General features: G+C 44.3%; 1 protein-coding gene and 1 long non-coding RNA gene across 2 annotated transcripts in view; one reads left to right on the top strand and one right to left on the bottom strand.

Annotated features, from left to right (window-relative positions):
- Positions 1 to 6004, top strand: part of LOC123350987 — a 109337-nt gene extending 103333 nt beyond the window's left edge. The window contains exons 4-5 of the long non-coding RNA XR_006573894.1: positions 4027 to 4121; positions 5852 to 6004. This is a non-coding gene — a long non-coding RNA (uncharacterized LOC123350987). The remainder of the gene's footprint in view (positions 1 to 4026; positions 4122 to 5851) is intronic.
- An 11726-nt stretch (positions 6005 to 17730) lies between these two features.
- Positions 17731 to 23937, bottom strand: part of HIC2 (HIC ZBTB transcriptional repressor 2) — a 95467-nt gene continuing 89260 nt past the window's right edge. The window contains exon 4 of the mRNA XM_044989999.1: positions 17731 to 20542. Coding sequence (XP_044845934.1) covers positions 18806 to 20506 — 1701 coding nt within the window. The 5' untranslated portion in view covers positions 20507 to 20542 and the 3' untranslated portion in view covers positions 17731 to 18805. The remainder of the gene's footprint in view (positions 20543 to 23937) is intronic.

Raw genomic sequence — 23937 nt, 5'->3', positions numbered from 1 at the left:
GGGTAATTTAAAATGCAGGGATATTACATAGAATAATAAAACCTATAGGAATTATAAAGTTCACTGGAGCCCCATAGCTGGTAGAACCTTCCACCTCCTATTGACAGACAAGGTCTGCAGCCTTATCTGGCCCTCCACTGCTCAGCAGCTTGCTATAAACGCCCACCAGCACCCTGCCTCTCTCTCCCCTTTATTATTTGCTTGTAACCCTCACTCATGAGTAGTTCCAAAACAAGCATGAGCTTAAATTTTTGCAGGGTTCGAAACCTAGATTGTAAATTCTTCAGGGCAAGGACTGAGAGTTTATTTGCTTGCATGACACGCCTCGGAGGGCTGAATCAATGAGCTCTGGGCATACTACAAAATCGTTCCCCTGTGGAGTGGCAGTGGGGGCCTTCCTGCCCATAGAGGCAGAGGGGAAGCACGGCCCCTTCTCCCACCTGGGAGAGGTGCAGGGATGGCAGCATCAGGGACCCCACAGTACATATGCAGTGGGTTGGATGTGCTGGGCCTGCTGCACGCTCTTCCTTTCCTGTGGCCCTCCAGAGCAGGGAGGGGATCTTGGAGTTAACTATCACATGGAGATAAATGGGGCTATTCACACCACTCATGCATCCGATGAAGTGGGTATTCACCCACGAAAGCTCATGCTCCAATACGTCTGTTAGTCTATAAGGTGCCACAAGACTCTTTGCTGCTTTTACAGATCCAGACTAACATGGCTACCCCTCTGATACTTCACACCACTCAGGATCTCTGCAGTGGCAGGCAGATGTCACTGCCTCAATAACACTTGGGTCACATCTTCAAGCTTGTCTGTACAGCCAGGAGGGAGGCAACCTTATCTTTAATGAAAGCTGAGATTGTAGGGGTGGGAGGTTATTGACCCTTTTCACAGGAGTCTAGCTGAGATGTCTGTAATCAGAGACTATCAGGGTTGAGAAGGGACCTCAGGAGGTCATCTAGTCCAACCCTCTCTTCAAAGCAGGACCAATCCCCTTACAGATTTTTACCCCAGTTCCCTAACTGGCCCCCTCAAGAATTGAACTCACAGGCCTGGGTTTAGCAGGCCAATGTTCAAACCACTGAGCTATCCCTCTGCTCATGACTCTGACATCCTCTGATGGTTGGCATCATGGTTTTTGTCTTGTAAGTAAAATCAGAACACAAATTATTACTTGTTCTCCCGTGAATTGTTTTGTCAGTCACAGACATCCTCTCTGAGGCTCTGTCCTGGCAGCCCACTGCTGCCCTTAGCTGCTGGAACTTAAGGGTATGTCTGCACTACAGCTGGGAGTGAGTAGCAGTGTGGATATTGTGGCACTGGCAGATGCTCAGGCTAGTCCTCCACCCTCTCCCTCGGGGGAAGGGGGGGTAGGGTGAGTCGGAGCTAGGGTGGCTAGCCCACACCGCCGTCAGTGTCCACACTGCTATTTTTAGCACACCAGTGTGAGCCCAGCCAACACAAGTCTGCCTAGCCAGAGAGACTCGCTCCCAGCTGCAGTGTAGACATGCCCTGACTGACCAAAGCTCTTGTTAAGAAAAAACAGAGGCTTTGGAAGTTTGTAGCTACTGAGGCTTGGAACCACCTTGAAAAGTCCCTGCCTGTGGAGGCTTCCATGCTCATGTAAATCTCAGCAACACAGTCACCCTGACATTTGCCCACATCTTAGTTCCACTTCCAGTGTGTGTGAGACCATGGACTCTATTGTCTGGATGTTAATTAACCTGCAGCTGGGGCCTCACCTTTCATAATAGCGCCTTTCCATACCTACAAAGAGCTGGGCTCCAAGTCAAGCATGGGAAACAGAGGCTCATTTTCCTGCCTTCTCACCACAAAACTCCTTTGAGCCAGAGTTGGGCAGTGCTCTAGCCATGTCTGGCAGAGTGTCACCAAATAGCCTTGTGGGGAATTGCCCTCTCTAGCTGGGATCTTGTGAGGGGCTAACACCTTCCTTAAAGATACTCAGCACCTTGAAAGATGAGGCCCTATTTTCCTTCTCAACTAATCCCTTGGGGCTAATTCTTGTCATGCTGGCACTGGTGTAACTTGGGAGTAACTCTACTGAGGTAAATGGGGTTTTGATGACCATGCAAAACTGTACTTGCTAAGATTGTAATTTAGTAGAGTCATTAATGGTATCAAGCAGTAGGTGCTCTGCAAAGAGAAGGAACATTAGCTTATGCCTCTTGGACACTTATGCTTTGAGACATTGAAGCATCTCAGTTCAGAGGGACCATTTTCTGAACCCTGTAAAGGTTCTGCTTTTAAACCACATTCCTTCTAGCTTGGTTTTGAGATGCTAACAAGGTTATTTGTTGTTGGTATTGGGGGTGGGGAGGAGAGAGGAGTGAGGTGGGGAGTGATCCATTTTCTTGGCTAAATTGTTAGGCTGTTCTATTTGATGGTTAAACACTATGTGCTTGCCACACAATGTGATTGAGCACTAGGGAACAAATTTTGAAGTGCTCAGGACCCATCACTGAGACCAGATTTTCCAAAGTGCTAAGCACCCAACCAGCTCTTGTGGAAAACCAGAGCCTAAACAAATACAAGTATTGGGGGGTAGTCTGTATCCACAAAACCAACAAGGAGTCCAGTGGCACCTTGAAGACTAGCAGATTTATTTGGGCATAAGCTTTCAAATACAATTACTTTGTCATCTGGTCCCTCCTTTGACCTAGGGGTAGCCCATCCCATCGCCACTATCTAAGATAATAGTGGATGTACTGTTTTCCTTTCCCCACTGCGTGAACAGGATATGATTTTCTTTGATATGTGTCTGCAGTAATAGTTTGCTAGGCAGTCGTGTTTGCTTCACTGAACCCTTTCTACTATCGAATGCTGCACAATCCTGGCATTTTGTTTTTTCTCATTTGAAAGAAAAGAAAAGAGGACCCTCTGCCCATCTGTCCCTGACTTAATGAACCCATTTCTGGCACCCCTCTGTCACTGGACACTATACCCTCCTCTCTTCATCCCCTGTTTGTAGAGTGTTCAAGGGTGAACAGTGAAATAATGACTGACCGAAGAGTGTTAACCACAGTGTGTATGGTGTGGCCAAATAATGTCTCAGGCCAGATCTACACTAAGTTTTGTTGGCATTGCTAGGTCAGTGAGGGGTGTGATAAACCACTTTGCTATGCTGGCAAACCCCTCTGCGTAGATGCAGAGTGCTTCTGTTGGCATAGTTAATGTTGTTCTGTGCAGTGGCATTCCCATATTAGCAGAAGAAATCCCTTTTCAGCACAGACATCTACACTAGGAGGCTCTAGCTGTATAACTATACCGGCAAAGCATTTGTAGTGTAGATAAGGCCGCAGTTGCAGATGAGGGGCTCATAAGTGTGCCATTATCCCCATTCCCCCCCCCCCAGCTGAGTCTACTACTCATGTGTAAACTGTCTAATTTAGGTCCTGATCCTGCAGGGCCTTACCTCCAGGAGCAGTTCTTGCTCACTGTTTCCAATAGGATTACTCTTGTGAGTGCAGGATCAGGTTCATAGAATGTAAGCTCACCAGGGTAGGGTCTGGCCTTCATCTATGTTTGTAAGGGTAAAGGTTTGCCACCCTAGGCATGCAAAATTCATGAATCAGGCTCCCCAAAAGTCAAAAGACTGGATTGTCTCTATTTTAAATGTGCTGTCTGGTTTTTAGTCGTTAGATTACACTTGAGAGTTGTGTTTTCAGGCTTTTGTCTGCAACCACGAGAGCGAGAAACTTACTTACCAAAACAAACAAACAAACAAAAAAAGACCCTGAGAGGCTCATGTAATCAAGTGATATCTGGAGCTGGGGCTTTAAGTAAAACATGAAATATTGAGACACAAGATGATACTGTGAAAGCTGATAATGTGAAAGGTGGCTTCTAAGTGAGGTGCGTATGCATCATTGCAGAATAGCATCATGCTACTATAGAGGGTCATGAGGATCCTACGATATGTGGCATGCTAGCTGGCTACCTATCCAGCCCCTGCATTTTCCTTTCTGAAAACATGACCACTTATCCATTCTCTTCCCTCACAGCTCCCAGGACAAGTGTCCCGCCACTAGCTATCCCAGAAGACAGAAGCCCTAACCGAGGATTTGGAGCCAAGGTGGAAAGGAAATGAATTAACAAGGTGAGTGCTCACACCTGAGAAGCTGAGCTTTGGGAAGTGGATACCATATAGTTAAAAACCATGTCAGATTCCCTGGCTCATTACAACAAGGTGAGTAATGGGCGTGAGAGTGGAATATCCAGAAAAACTTCTCTTTTTCAAAGGGGTTATAATTGGACTGTAAAAATTTGCTCTAGGCTGAAAACTTGGCAAACAAGGGCTCAGCTCAGGAAGGATGGAAAAATATAAATCAATCAATCAGTGCAGTCGTTTTTGGTAGAGAGGGGGCCAAGGCCCAAAGTTCAGACCCCGTCTTTAGAGTGAAGGGCAAGGGGAGGTTGAGGCAGGATTTTGGTTTGGGCCTCATCTCTATCGTTGGGCTAAACTTTCAAAGATTGGGGAGTAAATTACACCTGCTGAGTGTGTGGCCAGTGCCAGATCCTCTGAACTACCCCTGTGTGCAGGCAAAGCAAGAAAGCTTGCACTTGTAAGCACTCTGAATGTGCAGGGAATAGAGTTTGACCAAGCTGTGGGTGCTCATGTACCTTTCATACCAGCACTGGTGAATTTATCCCTCCAACTAGACACGTCAAATGAAATTTAGTTGCCAGTGTTTAATTTTCCTCGGGTAGGTGAGAAGCAGCTGTTGCTTCCCCCATCTCAGGGCTCTGAGGATCCTCTCTCACTCACCACACCTTCACAGCTCTTCAGGGTCCATATCCTCCCTGGTGACCAAATGAATCCTGGAGACATGACCCTAGCTTCTCTCTTATTCCTTTCTAAAGCACCGTAGACCTAGGTGCTCTGTGGAACGCACTGTATGTATTAGGGACCAAACACCTCAGGAAGAGTTAAAAGTAAAAGCCTTAAAGTCCACCCCCATTAGGGACATTTTCTAAAAATTCCCAACCATTTCTAGCACCCGTTCAGCTCCCCGGGTGATAGTGACGTGGGCGGCTCTAGTGTTGATGGGCTGCAGGCTGCTGCTACCTTTTTACCTGAAGAAGAACTCTGTGTAGCTCTCTCTCGCCAACAGAAGTTGGTCCAATAAAAAAGATTACCTCACCCCCGCTTGTCTCCTTAGCTACTTTTTTAGGGCATAGTGTCATCTACCAGCTCTGCTAAGAGCAGCTCAGCTACAGTTTTCCTAGCTTTTGTGACTCATTTGATGCTGCGCACACTTGTGTGTTCATAAAGGCACCCTTCAGTCCTGTCTTGCATGGAGTGGACTGGACTAGATGACCTCTCAAGGTCCCTTCCAGTCCTGCGATTCAGGTGCACCGAGGGTAGGAGGACTCTGTATTCTCCAGCAGTGCATTCTCCAGCAGCTCTTTTTTTCAAGTTAAAAAAACCCAAAACATTAACACACACACACACACACAATAACTTACAGATTGGACAGGTAGAACAAGCAGGGGGAGATCTCAGGGAAGTTCTGATACAGTGCAGGAGATTTCAGGGCTAGCCCACTTTGCTGTGATGGGTTGAAGGAGGCTTGCTGTGAGCTGCTCATAGGATATGACCTTTAAAGTTCTGGATGATGTGGTCCCTATACTGGCATATTACACACTTTAAAATCAGTTAGTCAAAGCCTGCTCTGCATATGAGTTGCTACACTTTTATTTGACTGGGGGGAAGGAGCAGAGGAAGTCGAAGAAGCATTTAAATGGCATCCTGCTTTGAAAAGAAACCTGACATTTCAGTCTGCTTTTCTATTTATAAATGACCCCCTTCTCTCATTCTGTTTTTAGGGACAGAGAGAGGCCTCCAACCATGGTACACAGCCGATTTCCCAGCTCCCCAGGCGCAGCGAGAACGTTTAGGCACTAATCTTTTTACAGATACTCTTGAGCAGTGGAATTTCCAGGTGCGTGTGTTTTCAGGGCAAAAGCAGCCCCGGTAAAGCAGCTTTTCAAAAGACACTTTGTTTCTTTCCATAAAACTTAAAAAAAAAAAAATCAAAAAAAAATCGACCTTTGGCACCCAAATAAAACAACCCTGCTCCCCCTTAAACGCCACATGCAAAGAAAATAGAAATGTAAAAGTTATTTTGAAAAACAAGGGATGTAGATTTAAATCAAAGGTGCTTAGATTTGGGGGAAAGGTAAATTAGAGCCCCTCAGAAATAGTGATAATTGGGGGAGAGATTTAACAAGTTTATTTTATGTACCACTGTGTCACGCATCTCTTTGTTGCTCAAGAATGTTGCCTCACAAGTTCCCATAGGGTGTGAAAGGGCCATGCTGACGGGAAGGCTTGCCACTTAGAGCATGCATGAGGCCACAGGTGGGATACGTGACACCTATGGAAGGGTAGATTATGCCTGCTTTACATTGTAAAAGGTAAAGGGTGTGAGGTTTTTCTTTTTCTTTGGCCAATGTAGTTCTTATGCTGGCAGAGTAAAGTTGTAAAACTTTTAAGTGCAGACAAGGCCTTAGCCCTCACTCAAAGAGCAGCACAGCAGTGGCCAACAGTCAGTTGGTGTCTACACTCCAAAATTATTATTATTTAGTATTCGTATTGTTTGTGGTAGTACGTAAGACCCTCAGTTGTGGCCCAGGACCCTAGTGTGCTCGGTGCCATATTAACAAAAAAAACAAAGTCTCTGCGTTTACAATCAATGGAACTGGTCTTTTCTGGGCACAGTCTCTAGGCAGTTTGGACAGGCAGGGCAGAACTGGAGTTTGAGTGGATGGATTGTCAAAAAATTCAAGACCTTCACATACCACAGAGGAAGGTATGCAGGGTGACCAGTGTTTAAGGGGGCTGGGTTGAGGTTTGGAAGGTAAATGTGATTCAGTAAAGGAGCTTAGCAGGCACATTAAAATCCCCAGCAAAGGATCTATTGGCACAAAGACCTCAACAGCTGTGAATGAAATGTGTAGTTGGAGCGTAAGTACAGTTCTAGTCTATGCAGTGTGTTTGTGTGTACACAGCTCTGCCATCCACAGGGCTCCAGACTACTCTACGCTTAAATGGACTACAAGAAAGGTCTGGTAGGAGGGCAGAGTATGGAATAGCCTCTCAGCCCTTGGCTACATGGGTTTTTAGCACTGGTGTAACTACCCCAGGATAAACCACTAGTCTGTGCACCTTGCACCAGTATCTGCTGTGACTTGCACTAATTTGAAACCAAGGTAAGTCACAGGTTAAAATGAGAATTTGCATTCCTCCATTCTCCTGCCATTCATATGCATCACACAACTGATTTTGCACAAGTAGCACGGTCTGCTCACAAGGACTGGAAGAGCAGGATGTATTTGAAGGGCTGGACTGAGGTGCACTGTTGCCAGGTGATCACATCTCCCTGCCTCATTTCCCTCCCCTCCCAATGAAAGACTTCCCCTGAAAGCCAACAAGTTGCTAATACAACTGATCTCCATACTGCTGCCTATGAGGCTTGTTCTTCTTGGGGCTGCTCTCTCCCTGGCAATGGCTCTGATTCAGTTAAACTGTGTGGATGTTTTTAAATCAATTTTGAGTGGCCCTTATTGCTTTAGCTTAATTTGGTAGCCAAAAATCGGGAGGGGGTTGGGCTCATCTTCCCTGCCTCTGCCCCCCCCCGCCCCCCAAATCACTGCTGGCTGGCAATTGCAGGAGGCAGATAGTGTTTTGTAGTGCCCAGCTGCTTTGCTTTACAAGCAGCTGCCTCTGGCCCTGTGATGAGGGGCTAACATGAGATGAGCCTTCTGGAGGCTGCTGCCCAGGTGTTTGCATGGTCCCTTCCTTAGGTTGAAGGGTAATTTCCACTCCTACCCCCCATCAAGGTCTGCTCCAGAGCAAATACTTGCTGTGATCCAAGGCCATTCATCGTAGCACCCACTATCTGTATTCAAATGCAAGCAGAAAGAGACAGACATTTTACACACACAGGAGTCAGGAAATTCATGGTACGGCTCCCTTAGCAGCTGTAGTTCTGTGCCCTTGTGCACATGTATTCTTTTTAGTTATTATACATGGTATTAACGTTATGGCCTTATCCCTTAAGGAAACTAGGCTCATTTCCAGGTCAATGCAACCAGAGAGCTGGCTAATTACCAGGGCTTTGGGGGAAGCAGGGAACATGGAGCCAGGGTGTTTCTGGCCACAGCAAGCACAATGGAATTCTCTGGTGCCATGACACTGCTCTGCTTTGGTCTGACCTTGTGGTGATAGGACCAAAATGTTGTTTAACTCTATGAAGTGGCAACAGGCTGCAACTGTTTCCAATAACACAGTAAATTAAATAGTGGAGATGAGGGTAACATTTTAGCTTATCAAACTCTCTACCCACAAGAGCCACCTTGAGGGTAGGTACCTAATGGCCAACTGACCTCCCTATTTTTACCAAAAACTAGGGTCAGACAACACAGCTACCTTCTTAAACCTCCCACCCTTAGTGGTATGTTCCTATAAATCTGGTAACAAAGAAAGGAGCTGTATCAATAGGGGAAAGAACAGTGGAGAAAGGGGGTGTCTGGATACCACACCCAAGAGAAAAAAAATCCTGTCTGTGGCCACCTCATCTGAGTGTCTGTGCACTGATTCCCCCCTCACCTGAGCCTTTGCAAGAATCATCTTTGCATTGTGTTTGCTTTAAGAATCCAGAGTTTATGCCATGGCCACTTTGTGGCACATTCCACCCAGACAGCCTGGCCATGACTGCTTTGTAACGCCAGTCTCAGGAATAAAAAAACAGTGCACATTTCCTGAGCAGAGATGGAAAACAGCTGTGCTGGAAAAAGGAGGGGCTTTGCCAGCTAAGCCATGGAAAATACAGATCAAGCTCTGGTTGTGCAACCCTCCCCGGTTGGCCTTTAGCTGCTAGTGTGGCAATGGGAACAGCTGGAATTGACTGCTGGTCACTGCCAGTCAGGGAAAACCAAGAACCAATGAGGAGCCTTCAGTGGCCACAATCCTCGAAACTGGTACTTTATTTCTGCACGTTAGGCAGCTGCTCAGCCCCTGGGCAGCTCAGGATTGTGATACGTAACATCATTTGTTCTCTCCTCTGGAGTTCAGTCCTCTTCACTACCCCACAGCTCGATCTATCCAGCCAGTAGCTCAATGGTGTTTGAATAATCAGCCATGCTACAGTAGCACACACAAGACCCACATCGATCACTGGGGCAGTGCAGAGGAAGAGTCTGCACAGTTGTGGGACAGGATAGCTGCCTTGTGCTCAGTATTGAGCATAGGGTTGGGCAGTATGACCAGGCTGCTGGGCCTACATACCATAAGGTGTGTGGCATATGCCAGAATGGAGGGCACAGTGATCGTTTTGGGAACATCAGAAAGGTGCACCCCATCATGCAGGACCGGCTCCAGCTTTTTTGCCACCCCAAGTGACGAAAGGAAAAAAAGATAAAGCCACGATTGGTGGCACTTTGGCAGCAGCTGTACCACACCGCTTCATTCTTCAGCGGCAATTCGGCAGCCGGTCCTTCCCTCCAAGAGGGATAAAACTGAAATGTTTTGTTCCAGTTTTGACTTTTTACATTTTCTATTATAATTTGTAACAATATAAAAAATGAAGCAATGATTTCAAAATGAAAAGTGTTCCATTCTGATAGACAATGCAGCTATTTTGAATTTAATAAAATGTTTCATTCCCCCAAAATGTTGTCAAAATTGACAAGTTCTCACAAAGTTTTGATTTTGATGAAGCACCATTTTCAATGGAGAAATGTTCAGTCATAAGATTTGACCAGCTCTAGTGATTCATTTTTTCAAGGGGAGGGTAGATTATGGGACACTAGGATGAAGGTGGGAATGAAGAAATACACATGGAGAGCTGTGGTGTTGAGGGAAGGAGGGTATACATTCCCATGCAGTTCAAACATCTAGGGTATTCTTTGTCCCCTGAACCAGTGTGGAAAATCGCTGTGTGCTGCAGTGTTCCACCCTATAGGCAGCTGCCTTTCAGTGGTGCATTACACATGCAGTTTTGTATTGCAGTTATAGGATTTTATGGGATTAAAAGGAACTGACCACTGCAAAGAAAGTAAAACAGAGCATGAAACCATGAGCTCTGCTGGAAACTACTCATGCTACTGAGGAGTGGACTTTCAGACAGGAAGATGCGCCAACAAATAGATGCTCCCGGGGGAGGTAAAAAAAAGTACTTGGTAGAAGAGTAGGGGCTCATTACCACATCTGAACTGTAGAACAGCAGCTGCTTTTTCTGTAGCTCTTCATCTGTTTTTCTGTTCATTTTTGTCCTTCTCTTTAACCTTGCTTGGGAAAACATCTCCAAGGACAAATAAAAATGATTTTCTTACCAGCATTGCTGACTTTGCAGCCTGTCAGAAAACTGACTAAACTTGAAGCTCTTTCAGTCAGTCACTTTAAAATATAGTCAGCATTGTGTTAAAAGATGAAATATACTAATTCAAAGCCAGGGGAGCTCCAGCAGGAATATAAGTAAAACTATGTTGTGCTAGGCAACGTGACAGAAGCAGTCACAAAATATTGAGCTTGGATCTTGTGTTGTGGTGGTGAAGGTAACCAGATCTGTCCAGTTAATAAAGAAAAGCAATTAAAAACAAAACCTTCCACCTGAAAAGGTACCCATGGAAAACAGGAGATGCCATTATGATTTCAGATCCAAGAGAGCTCATCATTTATTGCTAAAGCCATAATCAAATGGTATAAAAAGATGTCAGAAAAATAGCTTTGGTCCTTCAACTCCTTGCAGCTGAAATCTAAAATAAATATAGGCCAAGTTTGTAAGTCCCAATTTACACTTGTGTAACTGATGGTAGAATTTGGACTTAGAATTCCCTTTAGGAAAGTGCCCTGTGTCAGACAGCATGCAGTCTTCTGCTTCCTTGCTCCCCAGTATGCATCTGGGCCATTAGATTTACAGAGGAAACATTCTGCAAGGGTCTCACTGCAGCAGTAGGCCCATGCACAAATCTCTTGGCAGGTCCAGTTTTAAAATTCTTGTTAGGAAACAAGTGAAAATGGGTTTGTGCATCTCACCTTTATTCCTAGTTGACCGTCTTAGCCTGCTTTGCTCAGGGCCCCTGCAGCATGGGTCAGGATTGAGGTACTTTTGTAGTGGCTGTGGGGATGTGATAAACATGCACAGGCCTGGGTCTAGCCCTAGTGAGTGCAATTAAATCTTTTCCTGTACTTTAATGACCATCGCGCATATGTAGGTGCAGTGGTGATGCCATAACTGAGTTGAGCATTTTACATCTTGCAGCAGGGCAAAAATTCCTGTTTTAAACACAAATGATTTTATGTTGGGGCATGCATGCACAGATATACGCTGTATTGGAAAAAAAGTCAAATCCAAACAGAAGGTATAATTTTCAATCAAGCTTTTAATGAAAAGATCATAAAATAACAGTTTCTTATCACTGTACATTAAGACTGTAAATTTCTGAATGCTGAGATCATATTATAGTTTCTGTATATTTTTATATGACACTTGTGTTGGAGCCACAACAGCATGTGGCTTTGACCTGAATTCAAGCTTTTGAAGGAAAATGAACAGAACATTGCAGGAGTGTCGGTCCCTCTTCAGGAAACATCCAGGGCTCTTGGACTGACATAGTTAAGGCTTAAAAAGGAGCTAATGCAACCTCCCTTTTCCAGTTTTATTTAAAATAAGAAAAAAGAAACCCCACCCAGAATGAGACCCTCCTCCCTCCCCTCAGGAAAACCAATCCAAGCTGTTTGGGAAGTTATAGTAACAGTGATCCTGGGTGCTTTGATTGGCTATTTGTGAATAATGATGTTTAAAAACATCCAACAGTTTGATGAAAGCAAAATCTATAAAGTTTCCCCAATGCCATCAGCACATTGTAGCGGGATGTGGTGCCCTATTCTAAACCTTCCCCATTCCATCCTGTAGGGAATGCTCAGTATTATAAGCATCAGCCCTACCAATGCCCACCTGGTTAATACTGGGCTACAAAATGTGTGGCAAATACCCAAACGGGGGAAAATGGGACGAGGGAAATGGCAGGAGTGGGGTGGAATTAACCTATCACAACACTATCCTCTCTCATTAAGTTCATGGTCCAGCATCTCTGAGAGCAGTAAATTACAGTAAGGAAGAGTGTGAGCACAGCAGGTCCGCATAGGACAGAGAAGAATGAGGGTCGCTCCTCTCAATGAGGTCCAGCTCAGAGCTCTAGGCAAGTTGTAAGTGCCCAGTGGGAGATCTCAGTGAAGTTCTGGGCACCATCTCCTTTCACAAGGAAAGCAGCAATGCCAGAAATCAGAGAGAGAAAATGTAGTTTCTCTTCCTGACCTACAACAAGGGAACACTTGGAAAGGAAGGGGCCTGGAAAGCTGACAGCCTGCCTATGCTGCTCCTAGAGAGTCAGGAGAAGCATGTGTTTTGCAACAAGCTTGTTAACTAATCAAATGAATAGGATTTTGAAGTTTTGCTTCTAGAGAATATGGCTAGGTATAGATTGCAAGAGTGAGTCTGTGAAGGGGAAGTAGTTTGCATGCACTGTCTTTGCTGTGGACCTACTTACAGATTTGAGGTCTACCACCCTCCCTCCAAAATATTCCTTTTGTCTTAAGCCAAGCCCTGCTGATTGGAAGGGCTTCTTTGTTTTAGATCCCAGCTATGACTGTCTAGCTTCAACAAGCATCAGCTTATGACTGAAGTGTCACAGCCAGCTATATTTTATATAGATCTTGAACTCCACATAGCTACAACAGTGAATGCAGTGCTTCAACTTAAATTGCAAATCCCATCACAATGCCAGAATGCTCTTTGGCTGCAGCTGGGATTAGACTTCTTCCAGTTATCTTGGGCACCAACTCCCCACCTTGGAGATCCTTACTGCTTTCACTGTAAGTATCAAGAAGATGGTAGAAGAGCAGGCTGGAGAGGCAAGGGAATGCAATAATCAGTCACCAGTTCTAATCAGCAGTGCCAGACCATCCTTCCTCCCCGACATTTACCCCCTCGCCACATTTTTCCAAACAGTCATCTCAGAAACCATAGATTTTGCTTTACAACATGCCCTGGATGTGTCCCTGGTCAAGCCCCACACTCCTGCATTTCAGAACTGAAGCAACACGGTAAAATACTGTTAACCCAGACTTTGAACCTGCACTGCTCGAAAACAATGCTTTCCACGCACTAGAGAAAGGGGGAAAAAAAATAAAGTCAGGAATCTTAAGAGTGACATAACTGGAAACATTTAAATACAGCAAAACATAAATTCCTCTTCTATGCAAAGCTACAAAAGTCCAGTCTTTGTATTGTCTTCACAGGTTATGGTTTATGGCTATGCTGAGTCTCTGAGATTTTTTTTTTTTAATATATTTTCTTTTTTTTTTTCTTTCTTTTTTTTTTTTGAAATCCTGTAGAGAAGACCCTGCGGACACATCTTTGTGTTTGCAACTGTTCTGAATTTCATTGCAAAACTGTGCATACAGAATCTGAGAAATAAATACATTCATTACTGCACATACATATTGATACAAAAAACAACACTGTCAAATAGTGTTTGCACCATCTTTGTTAGATATTAAGACCAGGCAAAATTAATGTTTCATTTTCCATCAGCCTCCCTCAGGTGTTTGAAGTGGCTTTGGTGTCAAATTTTATAAACTAAAAAGAAAGAATCAAGACTATGGGTGGGGAGCTTTTTGAGTTTAATTTTTTTTTTTTTGGGCTTCAGCGGTATTTTAACAAACCATCGTCATTGGCAATCTTTAGAGTATTCTAACATGCAAATCAAGCATATTTCCACATGGGTTTTGACTGGGCTCTTCTACACAAGATATTAAGGTTTGGAGTGAATTAGTAGAGCTCTCTTAACTAACAGAAGGATAAAACAGTCCGAACAGTTTGGCTCATGCTTCTGCACTATCCTGAATGTACGAAGGGCACTCTATGTACAATACACTGCTGCTCTCAATCCAGACCATTAAAACTACCCAGGTTGGCCTCTTCATTCCAGCAGGGAGTTCGGTGGGCTCTGCAATCATTTTTATTCAGTGCAGAGGGCCAGTTGAAAGTTGCACTTTCCCTTCTCTTCCACAGCAACAAAGACTCACAGAAGCTGCGTGGCAGGAGCTCTTTGGTGTCTCCTGTGATCTTTGTGGCTTCTGTCAGCTACCCCACGGCACAGGGCTGGGCTTTTGGGTTTCTTTTGGCAGCTCCCACTAAAGGGATAGAATGTGAGATTAGCCCAGCTCTTGTGGCCAATATTAGGTAAACGTACTGGGTACAGCGGCTTCAGCCATTTGCAGGTGACATCAGTCTCTCCTTTCTAGAGTCTCTCATATTCCTCCCCACGCTGCTAGTAACAGCCAGACCTTCAGAGGAAGAGTCAGGATCCTTAGGACTAATAACTACTTTTCTTTCTGCACCCATTTCCCATCGGCACAGACCCAAGGCCTACTCTACCCTAGTTGTCAATGATAGACTCTGGAATTTTCTTTTTGTAATTTAGCACTGAAACACAGCAGATGAGGCTACCCACACCCAACACAACCCTGCAAATGTAGTGTCTCTTTTCTCCTAAGACATCTCTTATGGGTTGTGAGGACAAATAAAATAAACCCATTTTCCTAATTACATCTCCCAAACCATAAGTAGTGTTGGAATGCAGTTTGGTTCATAGAGAACTCTTTTTTTTTGCACATGCTTCTAGTTTAAGAAATGTTGTTATAGCCTTCAAAGACAAATCAATGGAAAAAAGCAAAGATTAATTTTGACTGGCCCCCAAATCTGTTGAGGTCTGAAACTGTAAAAGTTTATGTAAACAATGAGATAAATATATTAGTATTTTTCTGAGCCAAGTGAGGTTCCATACTCATTCAAATGTGCTTTGGTTTAAAAAATAGTTTTGTGAATTTGGGTATGAGCTTTTTTATACAACTTTTGCTATTTTATCCTGTTACTCCGAAAACATTCTGGAACTAAGTGACTAAAGCATATATTTAAGCTGCCTGGCCTCTATTTTTGTTTTTAAATTGTTTTATTCCTCTTGAGGCTCTTTGTGTATCTTTAAAAAAAAATAAAATAAAAAAACAAAATTAAAAAAAAAGTAACTCCCTCCCCCCAACCCTAAAACTCTTAAAATCTTAAATATGAAACTAGTGTTTTGCTTTCTCATTAAAATACAGAAAAATGTTTGATACAATACTATGTCGTACAAATGCAGTTGAGAGTTTAGGCCCCCAAGCAGGCCTCAAACAGTCCCTGAAGTTTTGAGTATTATTAGTTATTCATCATTATTACTGTCACAATTTGGAAAATGTTGTTTATATTCAGTCTATGGAACACACCTCTACACAGCTACTTGAAAAAGAAAAACAAAATTTCCTTTTGTACAATACTCTTGCTGTACACAGACTTTGTCGTATTGTTTAAGTGCTGAGGGGGAAAAATAAAATTAAAAAGGAGGTTCCTTTAAAAAATAGATAGCATTGGGTCCTGAAACTTCAAAATGATTCTCAAGGCTTAAGAAACAAATCAAGGAGGAAAAAAAACAAAGAACACCCACACACACCTGTAAGTCTAATCAAACAAGGGGGAGTGGGGTATCTGCTCAATAATAGGGCCTAGCTCTTGTCTTTGTGCTCTCTGCATCTCTCTGCATTCCATGTCTTGGCTCAGTCAGTCACAGCTTGAGCTAGTTTCCTAAAGCTGGATTCTGTGTGTGCGCGCGCACACACACTCCCCCCCTGCTTCCCATTACCAGCTTTGCTCTAGCAATTCATAGCCTGGCCAGTCCCGTCACTGACATGTTAGAGAGGGTGGGAGCGTGTGGCAGATGCACCTCAGGAAACTACAGCACGGAATGGAGACATTCACTGTAGCACCACAATCAAGGGAAAGAAAAAAAGAAATGCCCCACAAAGCAAGAAGCAAAGCCCCATCGACAGCTGTGTGTTCCTGAACAAAAGAGCTGAAAAAATCATTTTGAAACTCTGGACTCGGTGGTTTCTTAGCCAGCCAGCGGCAATGGGAACTCTGCTCTGGCTGCACTCTAAACCAATATGGGATTCAATTCAGCTTTAGGGCTTTTAGAGGGAGAGGAAAAAGTGGAAAGGGGGATAAAAAAAAGCCTAGATGCTAATCTTGCACTGGTGTTCCTTGGCCCAGCTAAAGGCTTCTCTGAGGAGAAGGTGGATAGATGAGCCCTTCACTATTCAAATGTTTCAAGGGACTTTCTCAGGAGGGTTTGGCAAGGGCTCAGAGGAAGAATTTTTATTTTTATTTTTAAACATGGAAATGCTAAAGACACTAAAAAACAGCGCATCTCAGCACATGGATCAAGAAATCCATTCTCCCCACGGCTGCTCCATGACTCACACTTTCAGAGTCTAGGAGCAACAAGACAATGGCACTAGAAAAACCATGGTGGGGTGGGGAGGGCAGAGGAGTGGGGGCAAGTGTTTCTGTGGAACATGACACCAGGCCAAGGCTCAGCAAGGTTTGGTTTGTCTATTGCATGGAGCCTGGATTCCAGTTTCCTCAGTTCATTCAAATGACCCAAAAAACTTCTCATGGACTAGTCTACCTTAACAAAAAAACCCTAGTGAAAATGAAGCTTATCTGTCTTTGTTTTAAAAGAACATGCTCACTTGTCTTTTTGGTCTAAACTTAAAAATTTTTTGTTTTGAAAACAAGACATGTAGGGTTCAGTGAACCCTGTGGATAGAGGACAATGGTTTTGAGCCGGGGGGGAGGGGGAGAAGTGTGTAAACCTTACTCAGTTCAGAAGGGATGATTCTACTGGCTGTGAATTTTTACCACCACACTCCACCAGTCACGGGAGGCTTGAAATAAGCCATAGCCTTCCACACGGTCACGCCAACAAAGTCAAGGGGCCAAGAATCGGCAGGCTAAACTCTCTGTCTTCTCTCCTAAACCAATAGCAGCTGTTGGCTGTGATGTCTTAGGCAGATGTTGCAAAAACATTTTGTTGCTTTTTTCAGTGTGTGTGTGTGTGTGTGTGAGAGCAATTTTCTAAAAGGGAGGATATGAAACACTTTGGTTTTTTTTTTCCCCCTCCTCCCCATCTTATTGCACTCTGGATTCTAGTAAATTATAGGCTGCTACTCCCCTCACCCTCTGTCCTGCCAGGTGTTACACACTGACCCAGATGTGCTGGAAGAATGGAGGACGAGGGGACCTTTTTTCCATAGCATCCAGGTTCAATAAACAAAGCTGGAAAGGGCCCAAAAGCTCTAAGAAGGTTCCTTCCTTTTATCTAAAAACGACTACAAAAAGCCAAGAGTTTGCTGAGTGAACCATTCTAAGCATCTATCCACTGGGGTCTCTGGCTTAATACATTTTTGTCTTTGGCCGAGCTTTGCTTTAATATTTTTTCTAGCTGACTTTTGATGGAAGGACGGGGTGGTAAAAAATCCCTTAATTTTAATTTAGCTTCTACTTTATACATTTACTTACAATAAAAAAAAAATACCTGCCTAATCTTTCACTAACCATCTTATTGTTCTCATGAATTCAAGAGGTAGCAAAGGTAACGGGTCTGTTCACACAGACTCGCTCTTTAGTGAGGGAGGAAAGCTAAAAACATACACACACAAAAATAAAATAAAAAAAATTAAAAAAAAGTACCTAAGGAACTTGTAGCAAGTCCAGCCTACATCAAACCCTTTCCCTACCCCACCCACCCCAAGAATTAACCTCAGACCTTCCAGTTCAAACATTCACATAAACATTACAATGGTTTTTCCTTTAATAAAACAAGTACCTCTAAGCAAAGAATATTCATACAAAACTACTAGAAAAGTAAAGACTACCCCCTGCTCACTGAAAGAAATTTCCAGGGCATCCACACCCCTGTTCAGTCATGGGTAAGGCTGCAGAGGTGGAGAGGAGGGGTGAGGCATGTGGTTAGGTATGCCAAGATTAAAGACTAAACCCAAAAGAAAAAAAAATGTGTTGCCATTTCCTTAACTGAAATACTACTTGGCACACACTTAGGTAGACTGCTTTAGCCATCTCCACCTCATGGGGAAGGATGACAACTCCCATCACCATCACAGCTTCCCACAGAATTTAAATGGGCTACCAACCCTGTTAGTCAGTCCGTCCACAGCTTCTGCACTGGGTACAGCAAAAGCAATGCTTTGGGGTTTTGTAGCCACCTGGGCTGTTAGAAAATGGGGTTCATTTTTTTTAAGGAGTGGCAAGGAATGCCCTTATTGAATCTGGTTGTAGGGACATTAGTAATGTAACATGAATGCAAAAGGAAAGGCAAAGCCCACAGAGTAGCCAGTGGATGACACGTTCCACTTGCACTTTTCGTTAGTGCAGGAAATAACACTTGATCAAAGTCTATAAAGCACTACAGGAGTGCCAAGGGGGGGGGGGGAAATAAAGAGTTGGTACAGCTCTAGTGGATCAGATGGAATTTCTCTCCCCATTCCCACTTACCATCCAACAGGCAGGAGACCTCACTCCTGCTACCTGGGTGGAGGGATCAAAAGAGAGGCCAAGTCAAAACCCACAAAAATAAATGGCATTTCTTGCCACACCATTGAGATTCAGCAAGGGAGGGGTGGGGAATGATTTGAGAAGGGCATCAGCTTGGCTGTGGACCTATGTTTCTTTGTCTTTTATTAAAAAAAAAAAATTCTTAAAGCTATGTTTGTTTAGGCCGCTCATGACTGAACAAAGGAGGGGAGTTGCCCTCTTAAGCAGCAAGTCTACAGAAAGGTAAATCACTGCGGATGGGCTCGAAGCTCATTCTGGAGTCTTTGGCTTATGTGGGAGAGGTATGCATTCGCAGGTGGCTGATCAGATTGCGCTGCTGGGTGAATTTCCCACCACACAGTTGACATTCGTAGGGTTTTTCTCCTGAGTGGACCCGCATATGCTCTGTCAGTCGGTACTGCCGGGTAAAGCGCATCCCGCATTCCTCGCAAGCAAAGGGCTTGAGCCCTAAATGGCTGCGCATGTGCCGTGTCATGGTGCCCCGCTGCGTGAACATCTTGCCGCAGATGTTGCAAGGGAAGGGCCGTGTCAGCCAGTGAGTCTTCTCATGTTGCCGCAGAGTGGCTGGATCCTTGTAGCTCTTCTCACATACTGAACACTTAAAGGGCCGGGATTCTGCAGCGTAGGGCTGGTTAGGGTTGGACAAATCTTCAGCTTCCTCCTTGCCACCGTACGTGCCTTCCTCCTTGATGTAGAGGTCTTCCTCGGTGTGCGTCTCCACGTGGGCGTTGAGCTGCTCGGAGCTGGGAAAGCCCTTGCCGCAGGGGATGCAGACATACAGGTTGTCACCGTAGGCCACAGGCTCAAACCCCTCCTGCCGGTAGACGTAGTTGGCGCTGGTGTGCCCCCCGCTCTCACACTCGCTCTGTCCGCTGTCATCACTCATCTCCTTGCCGTTTTCTATCTCCTCTTTGCACTGGAACGCCTGCTCCGGGCCATAGGCGTTGCTCAGGTTCCGCTCAGTCGACTTGGACAAGGGACCCACCAGGATGCCATTGGGCAGCCCCTCGCCTTCCTCACCACCTTTGCCCCCCTCTTTCCGGTCAAAAGCATTGTCTTTCTTGATCCACTCCTTCTTGCGTGCCGAGTGCCGGAGGCTCTTGCGCTGGCCGCTCTCCGCCAGGGAGTGGCTCTCCTCGTTCATGTCCATCTCCATGGGCTCACTGCTGTCTGCTGCACTCTGGGGGGCTCCGGCTGCAGACTCGTCGAATGATGAGGCACTGTTGGCTGCGGGGGCTGAGGCAGATTGGGGAGAGCCGTGCTGGCTTTCGCTGTGCTGTGTGTCGTCCTGGGAGGCTGCTGTGGGGAGCGACGGGCTTTTTTTGGACAGGTCGAGGCCGAGCTCCTGGTCGCCACTGCTTCCATTTGCACTGCCACCGTTCTTGCTGGCTCCCCTGCTTAAGGAGTGAGAGTTCTCTTGGTTAGAGCTGCTGATGAAGATCTCATCGTCAGAGACCTTTCCCTTTGGCAGCTCCTTTGAGTGCGAGCCCTTCATGCCCTCAGTTGACCCTGAATAACGAGTTTGGATGACTGAAGTGGTAGAAAGCCTCTGACTCCTGGGGGGTCTCCCAACACTGGAGCCGCCGGCCCTGCCAGCGAAAGACCTCCCATTCCGCTTCAGTTTCTTCCTGCAGAGAGCTGCCAGGTCGTGCAGTTGGAGGTAGCTTGCTGCGGTGAGGAGAGCATTAAAGTTCTGTTCACCAGGCTGGTCAGTCGTTAAGAGCTTCCCAGTATAAATAAAGTCCAAGATCTGTCGGAACACAGTGGGGTTCACCATGTCCGTGTCTAAGTTAATCAGGTTGTCATGCAGGACGAGGGATTTGAAATACATGCTGCTGGCTGCCAGGATGTTCTTGTGGGCACGAAACAGGGCATTTTCTACCACAATAATCACATCACAGAGGAAACCTTTGGCTCTTTGCTGGTTCAGCTGCAGTAGCAGTTGTTTGGCATGATTTGGCAGTTCCATCTCCACCTTCTCTTCCTTTCACCTTCTCTTCACCACCTGAAAGAGAAGAGAATAAGGTCTGTGAGCCCACCATTTCCACTTGGACAAACCTGTGTTTAATAGACTGGTTTAACAGATTGCTGTTTAATACTAGGTTTGACACTGACTAAGGAGTTCTGGGTGCATTCTAGCACTGCAAGCTGTGCTCCTGCTAAGAATACAGGGAGAAACATTTCTCATGCTAAAGGCTCAGGGTTTTAAAAAATATATATATATATATTTTAAACAATCATGATAGGCTGAAACTACCTATCCAAAAGGCATCAGCAGGGAAGCAATGGTTAGTTTGCAGTTTGTTTTTTCTTCCGCTTGAACCCCTTTAAGCGGGATCGGGGGAAAATGCAAGCTGTTACACCATTATTTGTATATTTGAAACATGTAAAATATTTATCATAAGCAACAGCTTTCATTGCTTTAAATATGTGGTTTATCTCTTTGGGGTTAAAAATATTACATGCAGCAATTTATTCCATATGCAATGCAATTTAATTACATTGAGGTGGGAAATCAGGGGGAGGGGAAGGAGGGAACTTTTAAGAGTATAAAATGTGAGTTTAAAAATCCCCCCCCCCCCGTTCAAATCCACATCCTGGTCCCCATGAAGACAAGGATGACAAAACCAGGGCTCCAAATTAATTAGCATCATTAAAGTTCTTTGAAGTGCTAAATGTTCTTGTTACCACTTCTTAAAAAAAGCTCATCAATAACTTTAAATTATTTTCTTGGATTAAAAAAAGAAAGAAAAATAAAATAGTATGTAAGGGTTTTGTTTAAACAGATGAATTGCCTATCTCATGACACTTTCTTTTTTCTCATTCTGTCATAGAATATCAGGATTGGAAGGGACCTCAGGAGGTCATCTAGTCCAACCCCCTGCTCAAAGCAGGACCAGACAGATTTTTGCCCCAGATCCCTAAATGGTCCCCTCAAGGATTGAACTCACAACCCTGGGTTTAACAGGCCAATGCTCAAACCACTGAGTTATCCCTCCCCCTCTCCCCTGAATGATGGCGAGACTGAAGACCACAAACACCTTTTCTATCCATATACTGCATATTTTTATTATACACACGCACGGTGCTGATATATCTGGACTTTTAAACATCAAAAATCCACTGGCTTTCCAAGCACTATTTTATCTTTTGAAATGCATGGCACGGGGATCATCAAGATCAATTACATTTGTGGATTTCCTGGGTATTACATGGAATACTTGACACTAACCCTCTATTATACGCATTGTATTTGGATTTCTAGTTCCTTTTATACTTCATTAGCTGGATTTCATACATGTAAAATCCAGTCCCATACTTCATTGATCTCAGCATTCAAATTCCGTGGAGGCATTTCCCTGACATCTATTTTTAAAAGTACCTGTTCCCTCCCAGCCAAACGAGTTTTGGGTAACCAGCCTGGAGTTAATAAACTTCCTCCAGATAGAAATGTAAGTTCTCTCTCTCTCTCTCTCTCTCTCTCTCACACACACACACACACTGATTTTTCTCATTATAAATGGTTGCTTAAATTAACTGATCTCTATTAAACACCAAACATACAATACACGTCAACACACTCTCTAGACCTTAGTTAATTAGTTTGTAGATTATCCTCCATTCTTCTCCCTCTGGTGAACCTCAAGAATTAATTCCAATTAACTTTTGACCCAGATCTGGAATAAAACCACTATCATCTTCAATATGAAGCTCTTATCCAGGGAGAGTTCATATTGAAGTCATTGAATATAAGGACTGGCCTCCAAAAATCAGCTGTAAGCAACATGAGAAGTGAGAACAGAGAATTAAGCAGAGCGTTTGGAGGCCATAAGAGCACTGGCTGGGTTCTCTTGGATATACAGCATCTGCCAGAGCGTGTTCATACTTTTAACCATCTCTGTGACTTGGGCCTGTTCCACACAGTTTTTGTACCAATGTAACTATTTCAGTTAATGCTGTGATTTGATACTGATATTGTTAAATCAGTACAACCCCTACACTTGACACAAACAGTTATAGTAATAAGCCTTTATACCAATATAACTTTAAGTACCTCTGCACTGATATAACTGTGGCCACACTAGGAGCTGTACCAATGTAACAATACCAGTTTCAGATCAGTCTAGTTAAAGCAGCACAGGAATGGAGTGTAGACCAGCCCTTGGATTTCTAAAGGAAAAGAAGGGAAACAGGGTGGGCAAAGTCTGAAGGTTCCAATGTGCTGACAACTCCTTTAGAATACCCCAAAATATTCTCCCTCCCATTTGTCTACATCTTTCTAGTTCCCTCCATGCTCATAAGCAATCCAGAATTGTATTGAAAATTTGCTTCCACTAGGTCTCTTTCAGCATTACAAGCGTCTCTCCCACTCCAGCTGTCCTGTCTATCATTCAAATGGTTTTCTCCAAGGAAATAGGCTGGGAATGTAGCAACATTCTGGTAGCAGTGAAGGGGTTAACTTTCTCTTTTTAAGATCAGTAAGTTAGTTACCAGTTAATTTTTTTATTACTTGTGCTTCCCATTACCACATTCAGACCCACCTTATCCCTCTGGGTAAAGTCTCGTGTACTCAGGATAAAGAAATATTGAATGATGTTATCAATCTTGAGGCTTGAAAAAAAATCCATTCTACCACTAGCCAGTGATGAATGGTAAGGGTTCCCTGGCAAGGGTGGCCTGCGTCATCAATTTCTGTGCCATGCAGGCTTTCGCTGGACAGCTGAGTTTCTAGCTCTTATGGCTGTATAGAAAACCTTCCATATATAAGCCAATGCAAAGATTTCTTCCCAAGTCTGCTAACAGTCCAGTGCTTCCGCTGCTGCTAATAGTTTGCAAAGCAGTTAGTTTACTCTTCTACAAGACTCGTTTTTTACATCTGGCTAGGGGTGGATACGACAGCGAGAAGGTGTTTGGTAAAATTTTCAAGTCCTGTTCAATATCCCCGTTCATTCAATCTAGTGCTCGCGCACACATACTTTTTATTTATTTAAATTTAAAAACTGAGGGCTACACTCTGGCTGTTCTGTGCTGTCCCAGCAACACAAGGCAGCCAGAGCATCCTGGTGAATCCAGCCTCTACTGTGCAGAAGTGTAACACTGTTCCCAGAGATGGGTGGATGCTAGAAAGGGTGGAGGACAAAGAATAAAATGCAAGCCTGAGCAAAATAGTAATTATTCATTTCTTCTCCCCTCCCCATATTGCATTTCTGTCTGGTAGGGAAGCACACACTAGCTGCATGAAAGCCCTAGGAGACTAGGATCTCCACTATTTGATACTGACAAGCACTTGAAAAAAAACTATGCATGCTGTAATTAGCCATACTGGAGAGTCACAGCGCACATCCAATTTGTCTGGTTTTCATGGCTTGTTTCCGGAACTCCTGATTAAGAGGAAGAGAC

This window comes from Mauremys mutica, chromosome 16, assembly GCF_020497125.1.
Source record: "Mauremys mutica isolate MM-2020 ecotype Southern chromosome 16, ASM2049712v1, whole genome shotgun sequence".
Classification (NCBI taxonomy): domain Eukaryota; kingdom Metazoa; phylum Chordata; order Testudines; family Geoemydidae; genus Mauremys; species Mauremys mutica.
Note: the sequence above shows the minus strand (reverse complement) of the source record. Positions and strands in the feature narration are given on the sequence as shown.